Below are 15,192 nucleotides of genomic sequence, written 5' to 3'. Positions count from 1 at the left end.
CGGCAAAGCAGAGTGGCCTGCAAATGAGGTTATCGTCTCAAAGAAGCGTCTCAGTATTGCCCTGCGGCAGTTTGGCCCGGGGGAAGAATCCCCCACAACTGCTCCTTGTGCGGCACAAGACAGGTAGGTCGCTGATGCTTGCAATAAAACAAAATATGATGCGACGTTGATTTCGTGAGCTCTCACTCTGTTCGACAAAAATAAAGGCGGAGTGCGTACGCACCGACCCGTGGGAGTATATGAGTGACACCAAAGACAAAGATTCCCCGAATAGCTTTTAACAGACTGTTGGGGCAAGTGCTGTTGGTGAGTAGCAGCAGCACCTGTGAAGGCCGGGCACTGTGGCACCACGCCCGGTCGGTATTTATGCAACTTCAGATGCGAGAACCCAAAGATAAGATGTTCATTTGCGGTATGCGCTTAAAGTGCCGTCTCGACATTTCTAAGACGCAGTAACATTGCAACAACTCATCTCAACCGTTCGATAAGCACGGCTGGCTACGATGAAAGTTCAGCGTGCGCAAACACAGATGGAACAGATTGCTTGGTGATGATGCTGCTGCTGCTACTGCTGCGTTGGCAAGAGGCGCACAAGCACAAATAACAACAGAAATCCTCAACACCTCCCGTCAATAATCACAGCGTGTGGCCTAAGAAGACAATATTTAAGGCGACGTTTCTGGAAATGACCCTTCTTCACAGCACACGAATAGAGGAGGCTAAGACCAAGGCCGTAGCCATGGAGTCAACATTTAGGGGGGACCAAATCTTCCAGGGGGTGTGGGGTCCCCCCCCAGAAAAAAAAATCTAAAATTTAAAAACTAATTTCCTGCGTAAAATATAAAAAAATTGACTAACACATGGAATGGATTTTTTTTTTACAATGATGTCTAATAGTGTATTGTATTACATTGCTCTGTTTTTTCTTTTTTACCTTTCCTTGTTTCATTGTATGTAATGGCAGAGATTAGGGATTCATATCATAACGTACAACCATAACCACAATCATATAAACAGAAATCTATGCTTTGTTATATGAAGACAAGTCCAGATTGTGGCCAAGGTTTAGCAAATTGTTTTTTTTATTTACATAGCATCGCAATTATTTTTTACAATATTTTCATAGCAATATATTGGGGAGGACATTTTAAGCATTTTTGATTATTGGGGGGGGGGTGTGTGTCCCCTCCCCAATATATTATAATTCAGTTTAACACGTAGGCTTTCGCGACCAATATTATTCATAAGCAACGTTTTTGGGTTAGATCGCGTTATTTATAAATGTGTCGTAACCCTCCACCACCCGACACGGCCAATCAGCAAAAAAGTGTCACGTTGACAAAAGACAAATAGTTCACTGCTTTAGCCCACCGGTGTGTTCTGGCGAATTGCCCGATGATGGTGGATGCAATTACCAGCGAAACGTCGTACTCAAAAATTGTGAATGTTGTGGTTTCACGCTTCAACACACCGGTGGGCTAAAGCAGTGAACTATTTGTGTTTTGTCAACGTGATACTTTTTGCTGAATGGCCGTGTCGGGTGGTGGAGGGTTACGACACATTTATAAATGACGCCATCTAACCCAAAAACGTTGATTATGAACATATTATCATTACGGCCTTGGCTAAGACACAGAGAGTGCATCCGTAAGAGTTGGAGACTGGACTTTACACCGTAATGTCATTCCCATCAGGCCCCTTGGGGTACAGTGGCGTCCCCACCTCCCAGTATCCACTCCGTTTCCTTGAGTAGGAGCAATTCGCCTGTCCAGGGTGACAATTGACGCAATCACAGAAACGCAGGGAGCTTCAAACACACGTGAATACGTTTCGGGCGTAACACAAGCGTCCGTCATCAGGTGTACGCTTGTGTTGCGCCCGAAACGTCGTGATTTATTTTATTATTTTATGTTTCTACCTACGTGTCTTTACCGAAAGAACCAAAGAATATCGATTCCTGCAGTCACGAAAGCTCCAAGTCAAGATTGCCCCTGCTTAATTTGTGTTTTCGACGATTTACCTTCTACAAAATCCCGGCTGTCTCGCTACCCACAGAAAGGGCATCTCGCACCCCCAGTGGGTGCACCCCAGGTCAAGAAGAACCCCTGGACGAAAGGAATCCGATGAGCTGTGAAGCTCTTTATCACATTTCGATTTAAAGCTTTCGTGACTGCAGGAATTCATCTTCTTGGTTCTTTCGGTAAAGTCACGTAGAATGGAAATAATAAAATGATAAAAATAAAACATAATAAAATAATTCTCACGACGTTTCGGCCACAACGCAAGCAGCCGTCTTCAGACTCTGTCTTCTCGACAGACCTGTTCTCCACCTGAGGACGGCTGCTTGCGTTGTGGCCGAAACGTCGTGAGAATTATTTTATTATCTCTTTATCACAGGTGTCCAGTCGGGGTGCCTGGGCGTGAGTCAGCTATGCGCTAAGAACGTGGAACACTGGCACACACACACACACAGTCAAGATTTGGTTTATTTAATTTATTAACTTATCAAACGTTTCACAGCTTAATCTTTACAAGTAGTGACAAAGGTACATTGGCGGTCAGGGCTATGTTTGATCTCCGCGCCACAATCGTAGCCGCCAGACGGAGCTGGCACCGGCCCGCGTCGCCAGGCGCGGTGGGGAATGGTACCGTTCGGAACCTTCCCAGAAACAAGTGGACCACCTTGTGCTGGCTGGAGAGAGAGAGATGAGAGCTGTTCGCCAACGTGGAGAGGTTGGAACCGAAATGGCAGTCCTGAGAGATGGAGTTTTAGCCAAATTAAGTTGAGAACCACATTTTAGCGTGATGGCGGGTGTGTGTTTGTGTGTGTGAGATCATCAACTCAATGATTCCATTCTAATCACAGCTCCGTCTATATGAGTCTATGGGTCTTTTTGTGAGGCTGTGTTTTTGTGTGAGTCTATGGGTCTCTGTGTGAGTATATGGGTCTCTGTTGTGAGCCTATGGATCTCTGTGTGAGTCTGTGTCTTTGTGTGAGTCTATGGGTCTCTGTGTGAGTCTGAGGGTCTCTGTTGTGAGTCTATGGATCTCTGTGTGAGTTTGTGGGTCTCTGTGTGAGTCTATGTAACTCTGTGTGAGTTTGTGGGTCTCTGTGTGAGTCTATGTAACTCTGTGTGAGTCTATAGGTCTCTGTGTGAGGCTATGGGTCTCTGTGTGAGTCTGTGTGTCTCTGTGCGAGTCTGTGTTCCTCTATGTGAGTCTGTGTGTCTCTGTGAGTCTATGTAACTCTGTGTGAGTTTATAGGTCTCTGTGTGAGGCTATGTATCTCTATGTGAGTCTATGGGTCTCTGTGTGAGTCTGTGTCTCTGTGTGAGTCTGTGTCTCTGTGTGAGTCTGTGTGTCTCTGTGTGAGTCTGTGGGTCTCTGTGTGAGTCTGTGTGTCGCTGTGTGAGTCTACGGGTCTCTGCGTGAGTCCCTGGTGACCGGGCAGGGAGGGATCCCGGTGTAATGACGCGTTGGTGAACATGACCTTCGCACACCGGAGGATTGTCATCTGTGCCGGCCTCAGGATCGCCGTCTGACCTGTCCATTGTGACCGCACTGAGCCGCCCGCTCACCGAGTGGTCGCGATATCTCTCAAATCTCCGTGCGTCCGACGCAACGGACGTTGTAAACAAATATCGCGCCTTCTCGCGAAACTCCCTTCCCCAAAACTTTTTTGAAAACAACAACAAAAAAAGATACTCCTCGTATCGGTTCAAATTTAACTCATGTTGGGTTAGATTCTATTCTCTACAGTAGAGTAACGCCACGTTCTTCTTGGTTCTTTCGGTAAAGTCACGTAGAAGGGAAGTAATAAAATAATAAAAATAAAACAAATAAAATAATTCTCACGACGTTTCGGCCACAACGCAAGCAGCCGTCCTCAGGTGAAGACCAGGTCTGTCGGGGAGACAGCGTCTGTAACTCTGTGTGAGTCTATGGGTCTCTCCCCGACAGACCTGGTCTTCACCTGAGGACGGCTGCTTGCGTTGTGGCCGAAACGTCGTGAGAATTATTTTATTTGTTTTATTTTTATTATTTTATTACTTTCCTTCCACGTGACTTTACCAAAAGAACCAAGAAGATGAATCCCTGCAGTCACGAAAGCTTTAAATCGAAATTTAACGCCACGTTATCATTATTTTTAACAACGAAACTCCTCGGAATTCCTTCCAACCGTCTCCCCCCCCCCCCCCCACCAAAGCTCTTTGCAAGATCAAACTTCGCTTGATTTGAGACGCGCGCCACACACACGTGCACACGCAATCTCATCGAACGGAACTTTGACACGTGTTGCAATGGCGATGGCGTGTTCGGGAGACCCTTTTTCGAAACTTGCTGCGTTCAGCAGGACGCGCGCCCAGAACGTCCCACGGCGTTCTAGAGCAGGACGAGGAGGTTGAGACGTCTCGTCCGCAAGACGTCCGCGGATAGACCCAAGATGCGGAATTGGGGACGCGGTCTCAGGGGACGAAGGAGGTTCTGCGCTGAAGGACATCGCTGATGACGACGTGAAGATGCGGTGCGTCACCACGGCGTGAGGAGTGTCCTTCGTCCAGCAAGTGGACTGATCATGATTGCTGCTGCTGCTGATGAGGATGATGATGAATAAAGGATGATATCTGTATGGACACCACCCTCTACTGTGCGTGGGATACACAGACAACAACAACAACAAACAATCACGCTTGTGGTGGAGGCTCCTCCACTGCCCACCCCCAACTCCACGTCCCCATTGTCAGTAAACATCGCTGGAGCTGCCCGGGACATAGCTCCGGAAAATACCCCCACCCCCCTTCTTCCCCCTCTACCTCCTCCAGGAAACACAAAATATCCCATGAGAAATGAACCCCTGCTGGGAAGCGACCAGGCCTTGAGATCAAACTCCGTCCACGCTCTTCTCATTTCTGCCCGGCGACTGCTGCTTCTGCTTCTGCTGCTTCTGCAGATGCTGCGCTTTGAACCGCTTCTTGATGAAGGCCGCAAGGGCCTGCACGCCGTCCCTGAGGCCATGTCCCGTCGGCACGCTGCACTCCTTCACCACCCAGTCGCGGCCCTTGCACGACGCGGCCAGGCCCAGCGCTTCGCCCACCTCATCGGCCCCCAAGGCCCCCGGCAGGTCCTGCTTGTTGGCCATTACCACCAGGGGAGCCCCATCCAGGTTGCTATCGCTCAGAGCCACCACCAGGGCCTCCTTGGCGAAGGGGATTCGCTCCACGTCCGCGCTGTCCACCACGAACAGGAGGCCGTCCGTGCCCGGGTAGTAGTGCGACCACATGTTTCTCAGCAGGTCCTGTCCGCCCACGTCCCACATGGAGAGGCCCGGACTGCGGCCGCTCTGCATCACCGACTCGACGTTGAAGCCGATGGTGGGGCTCGTGGTGACCTCCTCGCCCAGCTTGAGGCGGTAGAGCATCGACGACTTGCCGGCGCCGTCCAGACCCAGGAGCAGCACCCGCGGCTGCGCCTTGTTCACCGCGCCCTTGGACGTGACAACGCCCATCGTGACAGCAGGGATCGAACCCGTGCCTCCTGTTGTTGAGCGCACAGGGGGGTCGGGGAAGAGAGCGGGGAGGGGGGGTGAAGGGAAATGCATCGTTGGTTGTTACCAGAGGTCGCAACCGGGTACCCGATACCCGTACCCTACCCGATACCCGGCTACCCGTACCCGGCCGGGCACGGGTACGGGTAACCGTTTGCAACCCTGGTGCGGCCGGGTATGGGTACGGGTAGACCGTGAGTCACTGGTGAGTCACCGTTTATCACTCATTTCCCAACGTCTCGTCTCTTCTCACAATTCAAGTTCCTAGAATCAACCCACCCGCACCTGCAACATGGCTTCATCCCAGAGGTCGCAATCGGGTACCCGTACCCTACCCGATACCGGCCGGGTATCGGGTAGCCGGGTATCGGGTAGGGTACGGGTACCCGATTGCGACCCTGGTGTGGCCGGGTACGGGTACGGTAAGAAATCAAAACCCGTTTGCGACCTCTGGTTGCTACTCGAGTCGAGCGTGTTTGGGTTGGTTCGTGATTGAGTGTTGCGTTCGCGGCGTGACGGTCTGTCTCCACCTCCTATCCCCTCGATTACCTCTCTTAGAGTCTCCCTCATCTGCTGTGACGAAGGGCCATTGCCCGAAACGTCACTTTACTATGTATACCTTTGATTTAAAGCTTTCGTGACTGCAGGGATTCCTAGTCTTGGTTCTTTCGGTAAAGTCACGTAGAAGGGACATAGTAAAATAATAATAAATATATTATTTTATTGTTTCCCTTCTACGTGACTTTACCGAAAGAACTAAGAATGTATATACCTTGTTGTTTTTCTTTGTAAGCCAACACATACTGTGGTATGGATACGAAACATGTTGAGTTGCGTTGTTATTTGCTCAACTACTGCCAACGCAATCAGCATCACCTCCACCACCACTAAATAATTGAACCGAACGTCATGAAGAACCAAATATAACTCTAGAGGGACTCTACATCATACGCCTTTTGGCATCCTCTGGTCTAACACCGTTTGAGACGAGGCTCAAAAGAAAGCTGTCTCTGGTGTGGACCAATCAGTTTCAAAGACAATGCAAATATTGTCAGTGTGTTTTTTTTTGCATTCTGACCAGAAGCATTGTGGTTAATGCAGACATGATGCCTTGTAAAAGGTTTCAGTTTGGTGTTTTAACATCTTAACACAACTGTTTTGTTGCCAGAAAAAAAGGGGAAAACCCTATTGTCTCTAGAGTTTGTTAAACGGATGGTCCCGTTCAGCCAGATCCGTGGCGGGTGAGCACAGCAGCGGCAACACAAACAAAAAGACAAAAAACATCATCAACATTGCAGACAGCGAGTACAGCAGGGGTTATGTAAAGATATTACGCCACTAACAGGCGAAACACACGCGCTAAAGCGGAACTCTCAACCGGTTTTGACTTTCAGTCTCTCATCAGCAGAGCCAGCCTTTGCTTGAACCAATGTTGAAGAACTGCCAGACGTTTAAAGGCGAAGATTGATTTTGACGTTCAATGTCTCATCAGCAGAGCCAGCCTTTGCTTGAACCAATGTTGAAGAACTACCAGACGTTTAAAGGCGAAGATTTATTTCGACGTTCAATGTCTCAACAGCAGAGCCAGCCTTTGCTTGCACCAATGCTGAAGAATTGCCAGGTGATTATCGGCAAGGAACCCTCGTTATGAGACATGGGTCACAGTTCATCGCTAAACTCGAATACGGAACGTAGAGTAACCGAGAGCTTTGTCATAGATAATATAAATAATAAGAACTTAAAAAAGCAGTTAATTTGCCTCCGAAAAAACCATCTGTCCCTCTAAATAAAAAAAGAAACCCCGAAATCCTGAAGCCCACACAGCCTTCTTGAACCCCATGAGCACCTCCACGTGGCCTGATGAGTGATGAGTGGACTTCCCCATGCCGTACACAGGCCACAGCGACCACTCCGCAGACTGGCACGAGGCTGACACTGGTACAGATTCATCTTCTTGGTTCTTTCGGTAAAGTCACGTGACTTTACCGAAAGAACCAAGAAGATGAATCCCTGCAGTCACGAAAGCTTTAAATCGAAATGTATACTGGTACGAGTATTCTCCCTGCACGCATGTATAACTTCTTTCGCACCGTACGGAGCCAACCCTACCAATCGAAGGTCTGTTTTTAAGCTTTTAAAAGATCTCCAATGAACGTTTAACATCATCAGCAGCAGCGGCCATGGTCGATCCACTGCTGGATGATGAAGACCTCTCGCGATCCCGCGATGTAAGAATCCGCGACCCGGCAGCACCATCACAGCAGCCGGTGCCATCGGCTCCGTCTCCTCCTCGACGCGTTCCCTCCATTGGCTGCCACTCCGTTGTTAGTCTCGACCCCGGGCCACATTATCCCTCCGAGCCGTAACAACGCGTGCCCTGCCCACCAACCATGGTCTATCTACTGCCGGATGAAGGCCTCCCTCACCAATCGAAATTGGCATCGCATACGCAGTGCCGGAGTAAGCTATTGCGGGGCCTGTAGCATGATGTTATGAAGGGGCCCTAAATAAAAAGAAACACATAAAGTTTAAAACACAAAATTTTAAACTTGCATAGTAAAGTAATTGTATTGTTTCATTTGCTGTACAGACGGATAATACGACAAATCGCGAACCTGAAACACGCAGTCGTTCATAAAAGTTGAAGGCGGTATAGTACTATAGTAATAGAGCAAGTGCAGAATCATTTGATAGCTTGAAAGTATTTAGCGCGGGGCCCTTGAAAGTGCGGGGCCCGTAGCATGATGTTGCTACTTTTGCTCCTCGGATAATCCGGCACTGGGTTTACGGAAAGACACGAGGAGCAGCAGGTCACGTGGACGGACAAAGCCGTCGAACCAGCCACACAGGCATCACAGGTTCCACTCGCTCGACGCAGTCGTAGTAGTGGTGGTGGTAGTGGTGGTGGTAGTGGTGGTAGTAGTGGTGGTAGTGGTGGTGGTGGTAGTGGTGGTGGTAGTGGTAGTGGTGGTAGTAGTAGTGGTGGTAGTGGTGGTAGTGGTGGTGGTAGTGGTGGTAGTAGTGGTCGTGGTGGTAGTGGTGGTGGTAGTGGTGGTAGTAGTGGTGGTAGTGGTGGTGGTAGTGGTCGTGGTGGTAGTAGTGGTGGTAGTAGTGGTGGTAGTAGTAGTGGTGGTAGTGGTGGTCGTAGTAGTGATGGTAGTGGTGGTAGTAGTGGTGGTGGTAGTAGTGGTGGTAGTAGTGGTAGTAGTGGTTGTAGTGGTGGTTGTAGTGGTAGTGGTGGTAGTGGTGGTAATCGTGGTAGTAGTGGTAGTAGTAGTGGTGATAGTAGTAGTGGTAGTAGTGGTGGTGGTAGTAGTGGTCGATGCTTTCCAACAAAAACGGCTCACAAAGCGAGACCGCACGAGGAGACAACCTCCTGCCGAGTAGCGCATGCAGTACATTCAGTACACACACACAGTATACACACACAGTACACACAGTACACACACACAAAGGACACACACAATAACACAAAACAAAGATCCCCCGTATAGCCTGAACAGACTGTAGGGGCAAGTGCTGTTAGCGAGCACCTATGAAGGCCGGAACGGTACACGAGGGGGTGGGTGGCCAGCACCACGCCCGACCGCCTTTGTCTCCCTAGTGGCGATGTTTACACACCGCACCAGGTACTCATTTAAGGCTGAGTCGACCTAGGGGAGGCCCAGGACCGGTTCAGATAATCGTCACTGGTGTTAGCCGTGAGCGGGAATCGAACCCGGGTCGCCAGGTTCATAGCGCAGCGCGCTAACCGCTACACTACCGCTACCGCTCCCCCCCACACACAGTAACACACACACACACAGTACACACACAGCACACAGTACACACACACATAGTAACACACACACGGTACAATGTTGTCCCACGTCCGATCGCATAGCCGGATGTCGAGTGAATTCAAACCGCGTCGAGGAGGTAACTTTGAGTAGAAGTTGGGTAGTCGCGTGTACAGCGAAGCCGCACAAACGCAACCTCCACGGGGCGATGGAGACATCGTTCTCCAGCTGTAATAATCATGATCATAGATGGCAGATGATTCAATGGCATTTGTCCAGGAAAGAGTCTCAAGACAAATGTTAAGGAGGGTCTTGCAATGGGCTTGTTTGACCCCGTGATGAAGTATGATTGGTGGTTAGCGCACTTTGTGCTCGATTTCCCAACCACGGCTATCAACAGCGGCGAGTAATATATGTGCACCGTTGACGCGTCTCTCCCCTCCCACCTCCTTCACCAACCCGCACTGACCAGCGGGGTGAAGTATGGTCACATAACCCCCCATGACGCACACTGCGTGGGGAGGTCTTCATCCTGAAGCGGATTAGCTAAGACCTGTTCGCAAAGAAAACCAAAGAGAAAGATCTCCCCGTGTAGCCTACACCACTGGGCTTACTGCGTGGTCACCGTGGCTGGGAGTCGAACTCGTGGCAAAAGCCGGGTTTGGATCGCACGGACGGTCTGAACACGCACACAACATTCGAAACGTCCCACGTTAGTTGAACACGTCATAGGGTTTCACGACCAATATTATTCATAATAGAGGGTTTTTTGGGGCGGTTAGATCGCGTAAATATAATTGCGTCGTTAAACCCGTCACCACCCGACACAGCCAATGAGTAAGGTTTGTCACATAAACAAAACATGTAACGAATTGGCTCTGTGCGGGGGTGGTGAGTTTAACGACGCATTTTTATTTGACGCGATCTGACCCCCAAAACAAACCTCTATTATAGACAAAAAGTACTCGCGAAATCTATTGGAGGACGTTATAATCTTTTAGAAAGTGCACATTCTTTAGTCGAGGATTTTTTTTTTACAATACGGCACTTATTCTTGGATCTTTCGGTAAAGTCACGTAGAAGGGAAATAATAAAATAATAAAAATATAACATAATAAAATAATTCTCACGATATTTCGGCCACAACACAAGCAGCCATCCTCAGGTGTCGTTAAAACCCGCCACCACCCGACACAGCCAACTCGTAAGGGTTGTCACGTAAAACAGAACGTGGCCAAATCGTCACTAGTACAGCACTAACCGGTTGTGTGTTGGCTTGGCTCTCCAACACACAACCGGTGAGTGCTGTACTCGTGACGAACTGGCCACGTTCTGTTTACGTGACACCCCACGTTTATCTTTGAGCAGGATGTTGTTAGAGAGAGATAGAGAGAGACACAGATGCCGGCAGAGCGCATCGCCGGAGTGGCCCTTGTGACTATTTGGTGTTCGCCGTGGTCGGGAATCGAACCCGGGTCAAGGGTGGCACAGTCGGGTTTTTTACAATCGGGTTTAATTGTCTTTTTATATTAAACCCGATCATCTGAGATTGGGAGAAATCCGGTTTGATTGGTTCTAATTGCAGAACCGCACTTCGCCAACTTCTCAACGATGGGCTTCATCCATTCCAAGCGAAGGAACTCACTGGCGCCCACGATTGTGGAGGAGAAGCTCGTGTTCATCGAGACCAACCTGCCCGCCGCATTCTACGACGACCCGAAATCGGGTTTAATTGTATTAAGGAAAAAACCCGATGCCTGTCGCTGGAAAAATCGGGTTTTTATCCACCCATGACCCGGGTGGGTGGCCAACGCTGCGCCCATCGCTCTCACCAACCACAACGAGCGACAGATTAACTCCCGTATAGCCTTTGACGGACTGTTGGGGCAAGTGTTGTTTGCGAGCACCTATGAAGGTCGGCACGGCACACGAAATGGGGAGGTGTCAGAACCACGCCCGACCGCTTTTGTCTCCCCATTGGCGATGATTTACACACCACGCCAGGTACTCATTTAAGTCTGAGTCGACCTTGGGGAGGCCCAAAAATTCGTCACCGATATTGTCCGTGAGCAAGGGGATCGAACCCGGGTCCAGCCAGCGGTGATGGTAAGCGCAGCCGGCTGACCACTACACGCATGTCACACATCACCGCTACACGCATGTCGCACATCACCACTACACGCATGTCACACATCACCGCTACACGCATGTCACACATCACCACTACACGCATGTCGCACATCACCGCTACACGCATGTCGCACATCACCGCTACACGCATGTCACACATCATACGTACGTGGATATCAATGCAGGAATGTCGTCGGCAGCAAGGGTAGTTGCCGAAATGAGCCGAGCCTAGGCGCGTGTGTGTATAGAGACAGGCCAGGTGTGTATGTGTAGAGACAGGCCAGGTAGGTGTAGAGACAGGCCAGGTGTGTGTAGAGAGACAGGCCAGGTAGGTGTAGAGACAGGCCAGGTGTGTGTAGAGAGACAGGCCAGGTAGGTGTAGAGACAGGCCAGGTAGGTGTAGAGACAGGCCAGGTGTGTGTAGAGACACAGCCCAGGTAGGTGTAGAGATAGGCCAAGTGTGTATGTGTATAGACAGACCAGGTGTGTGTAGAGAGACAGGCCAGGTAGGTGTAGAGACAGGCCAGGTATGTGTAGAGACAGACCAGGTGTGTGTAGAGAGACAGGACAGGTAGGTGTCGAGACAGACCAGGTGTGTATGTGTAGAAACAGGCCAGGTGTGTGTAGAGAGACACAGCCCAGGTGTATGTGTGGAGTGAGCGCAGCGTGAGTCTGTGGCGATCGGCAAGCGTCTACTTAGGTATATGCCAAGGTACGCGTGCGCGTGTCTCTGTATGCGTGCGTGTGATTGCGACCCCCCACCACCACCCACCCACGCCCTCTGGTCGTGTCACGCAGCCGCCTCTGTCGCTATCAGCGCCCCGACTGAACCCTATTCCACCACATGGAGCCCTTGCCGGTCAAAGTCAAGGGAGAGGTGGGTGGAAGGGGTGGTCGTGAAGGTGGTGGGGTAGTGTCTGTGTGTGCGTGTGTCGGTGTGTGTGCATGGGGAGCGGTGGTGTAGCGGTTAGCGCTACGCTGCGCTACGAACCCGGCGAGTTCCATTCCCGCTCGCGGCCAACACCGGTGACGATTATCTGAACCGGTCCTGGACCTCCCCGAGGTCGACTCAGCCTCAAATGAGTACCTGGTGCGATGTGTAAAAAAACATTGCCGTGCCGGCCTTCATAGGTGCTGCTCGCTAACAGCACTTGCCTCAACAGTCTGTTAGGGCTAGACGGGGGATCTTTGTGTGCAAGGGAAGAACCGGTCATTTGAGTGAACCAGAACCGGTGCAGATAATCGTCACTGGTGTTGGTGACCGTGAACGGGACTAGAACTCGGTCGGCTGGGTTGGTGGTTCAGTGCGCTAACCACTACACTACCGCGCCTGGTTCGCGGTGCAAACACCGCCACTGGGGGGGCAAAGGCGGCCCGGCGTGGTGCTGGCCACCCACCCCCTCGTGTGCCACGGTGCCGGCCTTCAGAGAGATCGCTTGCTCGCTAACAGCACTTGTCGTTGTGAGTGTGTGTTGGCAGGGTGTGTGAGTGAGTGTGGGCAGTGTGTGTGTGGGCAGGGTGTGTGTGGGCAGGGTATGTGTGAGTGAGTGTGGGCAGGGTGTGTAGGTAGGCTGTGTGGCTGTGAGTGTGTGTGTGGGCAGGGTGTGTGGGCAGGGTGTGTGGGCAGGGTGTTTGGCTGTGAGTGTGTGTGTGAGTGACTGTGGGCAGGGTGTGTGGGCAGTGAGTGTGGGCAGGGTGTGTGGGCAGGGTGTGTGGGCAGTGTGTGTGGCTGTGAGTGTGTGTGTGGGCAGGGTGTGTGGGCAGGGTGTGTGGGCAGGGTGTTTGGCTGTGAGTGTGTGTGTGAGTGACTGTGGGCAGGGTGTGTGGGCAGTGAGTGTGGGCAGGGTGTGTGGGCAGGGTGTGTGGACAGGGTGTGTGGGCAGTGACTGTGGGCAGGGTGTGTGGGCATGGTGTGTGGGCAGTGTGTGTGTGTGAGTGTGTGTGGGCAGGCTGTGTGTGGGCAGTGTATGTGGGCAGGGTGTGTGGGCTGTGTGTGGGAATGTGTGGAGCGGTGGTGTTGCGGTTAGCGCGTCTGCGTTCCAAAGCACGGCGAGCCGAAATCTATTCCCGCTCACGCCTTCTCCCAACCGGTCCTGGGGTTGAGTCACCCTTCAAACGAGTAGGCGGTGCTCGCCAACAGCACTTGCCCCCCCACCCACAAGTCTAATAATAAGTATCTTTGTCTTTGTGTTCATAGTTGTGTAGGTGTATGTGTGTGTAGGTGTGTGTGTATGTGTGTGTAGGTGTGTGTGTGTGTAGGTGTTTGTGTGTGTAGGTGTGTGTGTGTAAGAGTGTGTGTAGGTGTGTGGTCGGGCGTTGTGCTGGCCACCCACCCCCTCGTGTACCGTTCCGGCCTTCATAGGTGCTCGCTAACAGCACTTGCCCCTACAGTCTGTTCAGGCTATACGGGGGATCTTTGTCTTTGTAGGTGTGTGTAGGTGTGTGTGTAGGTGTGTGTAGATGTGTGTGTAGATGTGTGTAGATGTGTGTGTAGGTGTGTGTATGTGTGTGTAAGTGTGTGTGTAGGTGTGTAGGTGTGTGTGTAAGTGTGTGTGTGTGTAGGTGTGTGTAGGGGTGTGTGTGTAGGTGTGTGTGTGTGGGGAGCGGTAGTATAGCGGTTAGCGCGCTGCGCTATGAACCCGGCGACACGGGTTTGATTCCCGCTCACGGCCAACACCAGTGACGATTATCTGAACCGGTCCTGGGCCTCCCCTAGGTCGACTCAGCCTCAAATGAGTACCTGGTGCGGTGTGTAAACATCGCCACTGGGGAGACAAAGGCGGCCGGGCGTGGTGTTGGTCACCCACCCCCTCGTGTGCCGTGCCGGCCTTCGTAGGTGCTCGCTATCAGTACTTGCCCAAACAGTCTGCTAAGGCTACACGGGGTATCTATATCTTTGTGTGTGTAGGTGTGTGTAGGTTTATTTTTGTGGATAGGTGTGTGGAGGCGGGGTTTGTAAACATCCCGGCTATGGCCAACCCACCCCCTTAAGATGTTTCTTGTTCATGTTTTTGTTTGTTGCGGTTGCACCCGATTCAAGAGCCGAATGGCTCACAGGGCTATACCTAATAAATTAACTGAACTAAAATAATAAAATGAACTGAACCTTAGTGTGCCGTTCCGGCCGACATGGATGCTTGCTAGCTGCAGTCTGTTAAAGGCTACACGGGGGATCTTTGTCTGTGTGTAGGTATGCAAACTACCAGCGCGAGCTTCTCTATTAATACCCCGATGACCACGTGACCTGGAATGTGTCCCATCTCATACTCCCACTTATGAGATGTGACACAACAGGCGCCCGCTAACAACACTCGCCCCCAAAACTCTGTGGGACATCTTTGTCTTTTGTGTGTAGGTGTGAATGGCTTTGCGTAGATGTGTGTGTGTGGGGAACGGTGGCGCAGTGATTAGCACACTGCGCTACGAACCTGGCGGCTCGAGATCGACTCGCCGATCACGACAAATAGTGGCGAATCTCGGGGCCTTCCCTAGATTGACTCAGCCTTAAATGGATACCTCGTGCGGTGTGGTAAACATCAGCACTGGGGGAGACAAAGGCTGTCAGGCTGTGCCGACCTTCATAGGTGCTGCTAGCCAACAGCACTTGCCCCGACAGTCTGTTAAAGGCAACTCGGAGGGGGGGGGGGGGGTCCCTGGTGTCTTTGCGTGCCTATGATACAATGGGGGGTCACGGGTGGTGCATCTGCCATCACCTGGGTCTGTCCCACGAGCCTTCCA

At 51.2% G+C, this 15,192-nt stretch overlaps 1 protein-coding gene across 3 annotated transcripts; it reads right to left on the bottom strand.

The window, feature by feature from the left end:
• Window positions 1-4,056: 4,056 nt before the first annotated feature.
• On the bottom strand, window positions 4,057-12,268 carry LOC133357566 (uncharacterized). 3 transcript variants are annotated; one of them, XM_061575554.1, is made up of 2 exons: window positions 12,227-12,268; window positions 4,057-5,535 (listed from the first exon to the last, which is right to left on the bottom strand). In XM_061575554.1, the coding sequence occupies exon 2, from the start codon at window positions 5,504-5,506 to the stop codon at window positions 4,883-4,885; it is 624 nt and encodes a 207-aa protein (XP_061431538.1). In that variant the 5' UTR covers window positions 5,507-5,535; window positions 12,227-12,268; the 3' UTR covers window positions 4,057-4,882. The 3 variants fall into 3 exon arrangements, with proteins under 3 accessions (XP_061431538.1, XP_061431537.1, XP_061431536.1); XM_061575553.1 differs by lacking the exon at window positions 12,227-12,268 and adding an exon at window positions 11,624-12,204; XM_061575552.1 differs by lacking the exon at window positions 12,227-12,268 and adding an exon at window positions 9,452-11,581.
• Window positions 12,269-15,192: the final 2,924 nt, after the last annotated feature.

This window comes from Lethenteron reissneri, chromosome 58 (assembly GCF_015708825.2).
Source record: "Lethenteron reissneri isolate LAM-NWPU_2019-01 chromosome 58, ASM1570882v1, whole genome shotgun sequence".
Lineage (NCBI taxonomy): Eukaryota > Metazoa > Chordata > Hyperoartia > Petromyzontiformes > Petromyzontidae > Lethenteron > Lethenteron reissneri.
This window is presented reverse-complemented; position numbering and strand designations above follow the sequence as displayed.

Excerpts from the sequence above, each read along its gene's own strand:
- LOC133357566 (XM_061575552.1), bottom strand. The coding sequence starts at position 9,542 with ATGTCTCCATCGCCCCGTGGAGGTTGCGTTTGTGCGGCTTCGCTGTAC. Across the intron at positions 5,536-9,451 it reads AAAGTTACCTCCTCGACGCG|GAGGCACGGGTTCGATCCCT; the intron begins GTTTGAATTCAC and ends GCTCAACAACAG.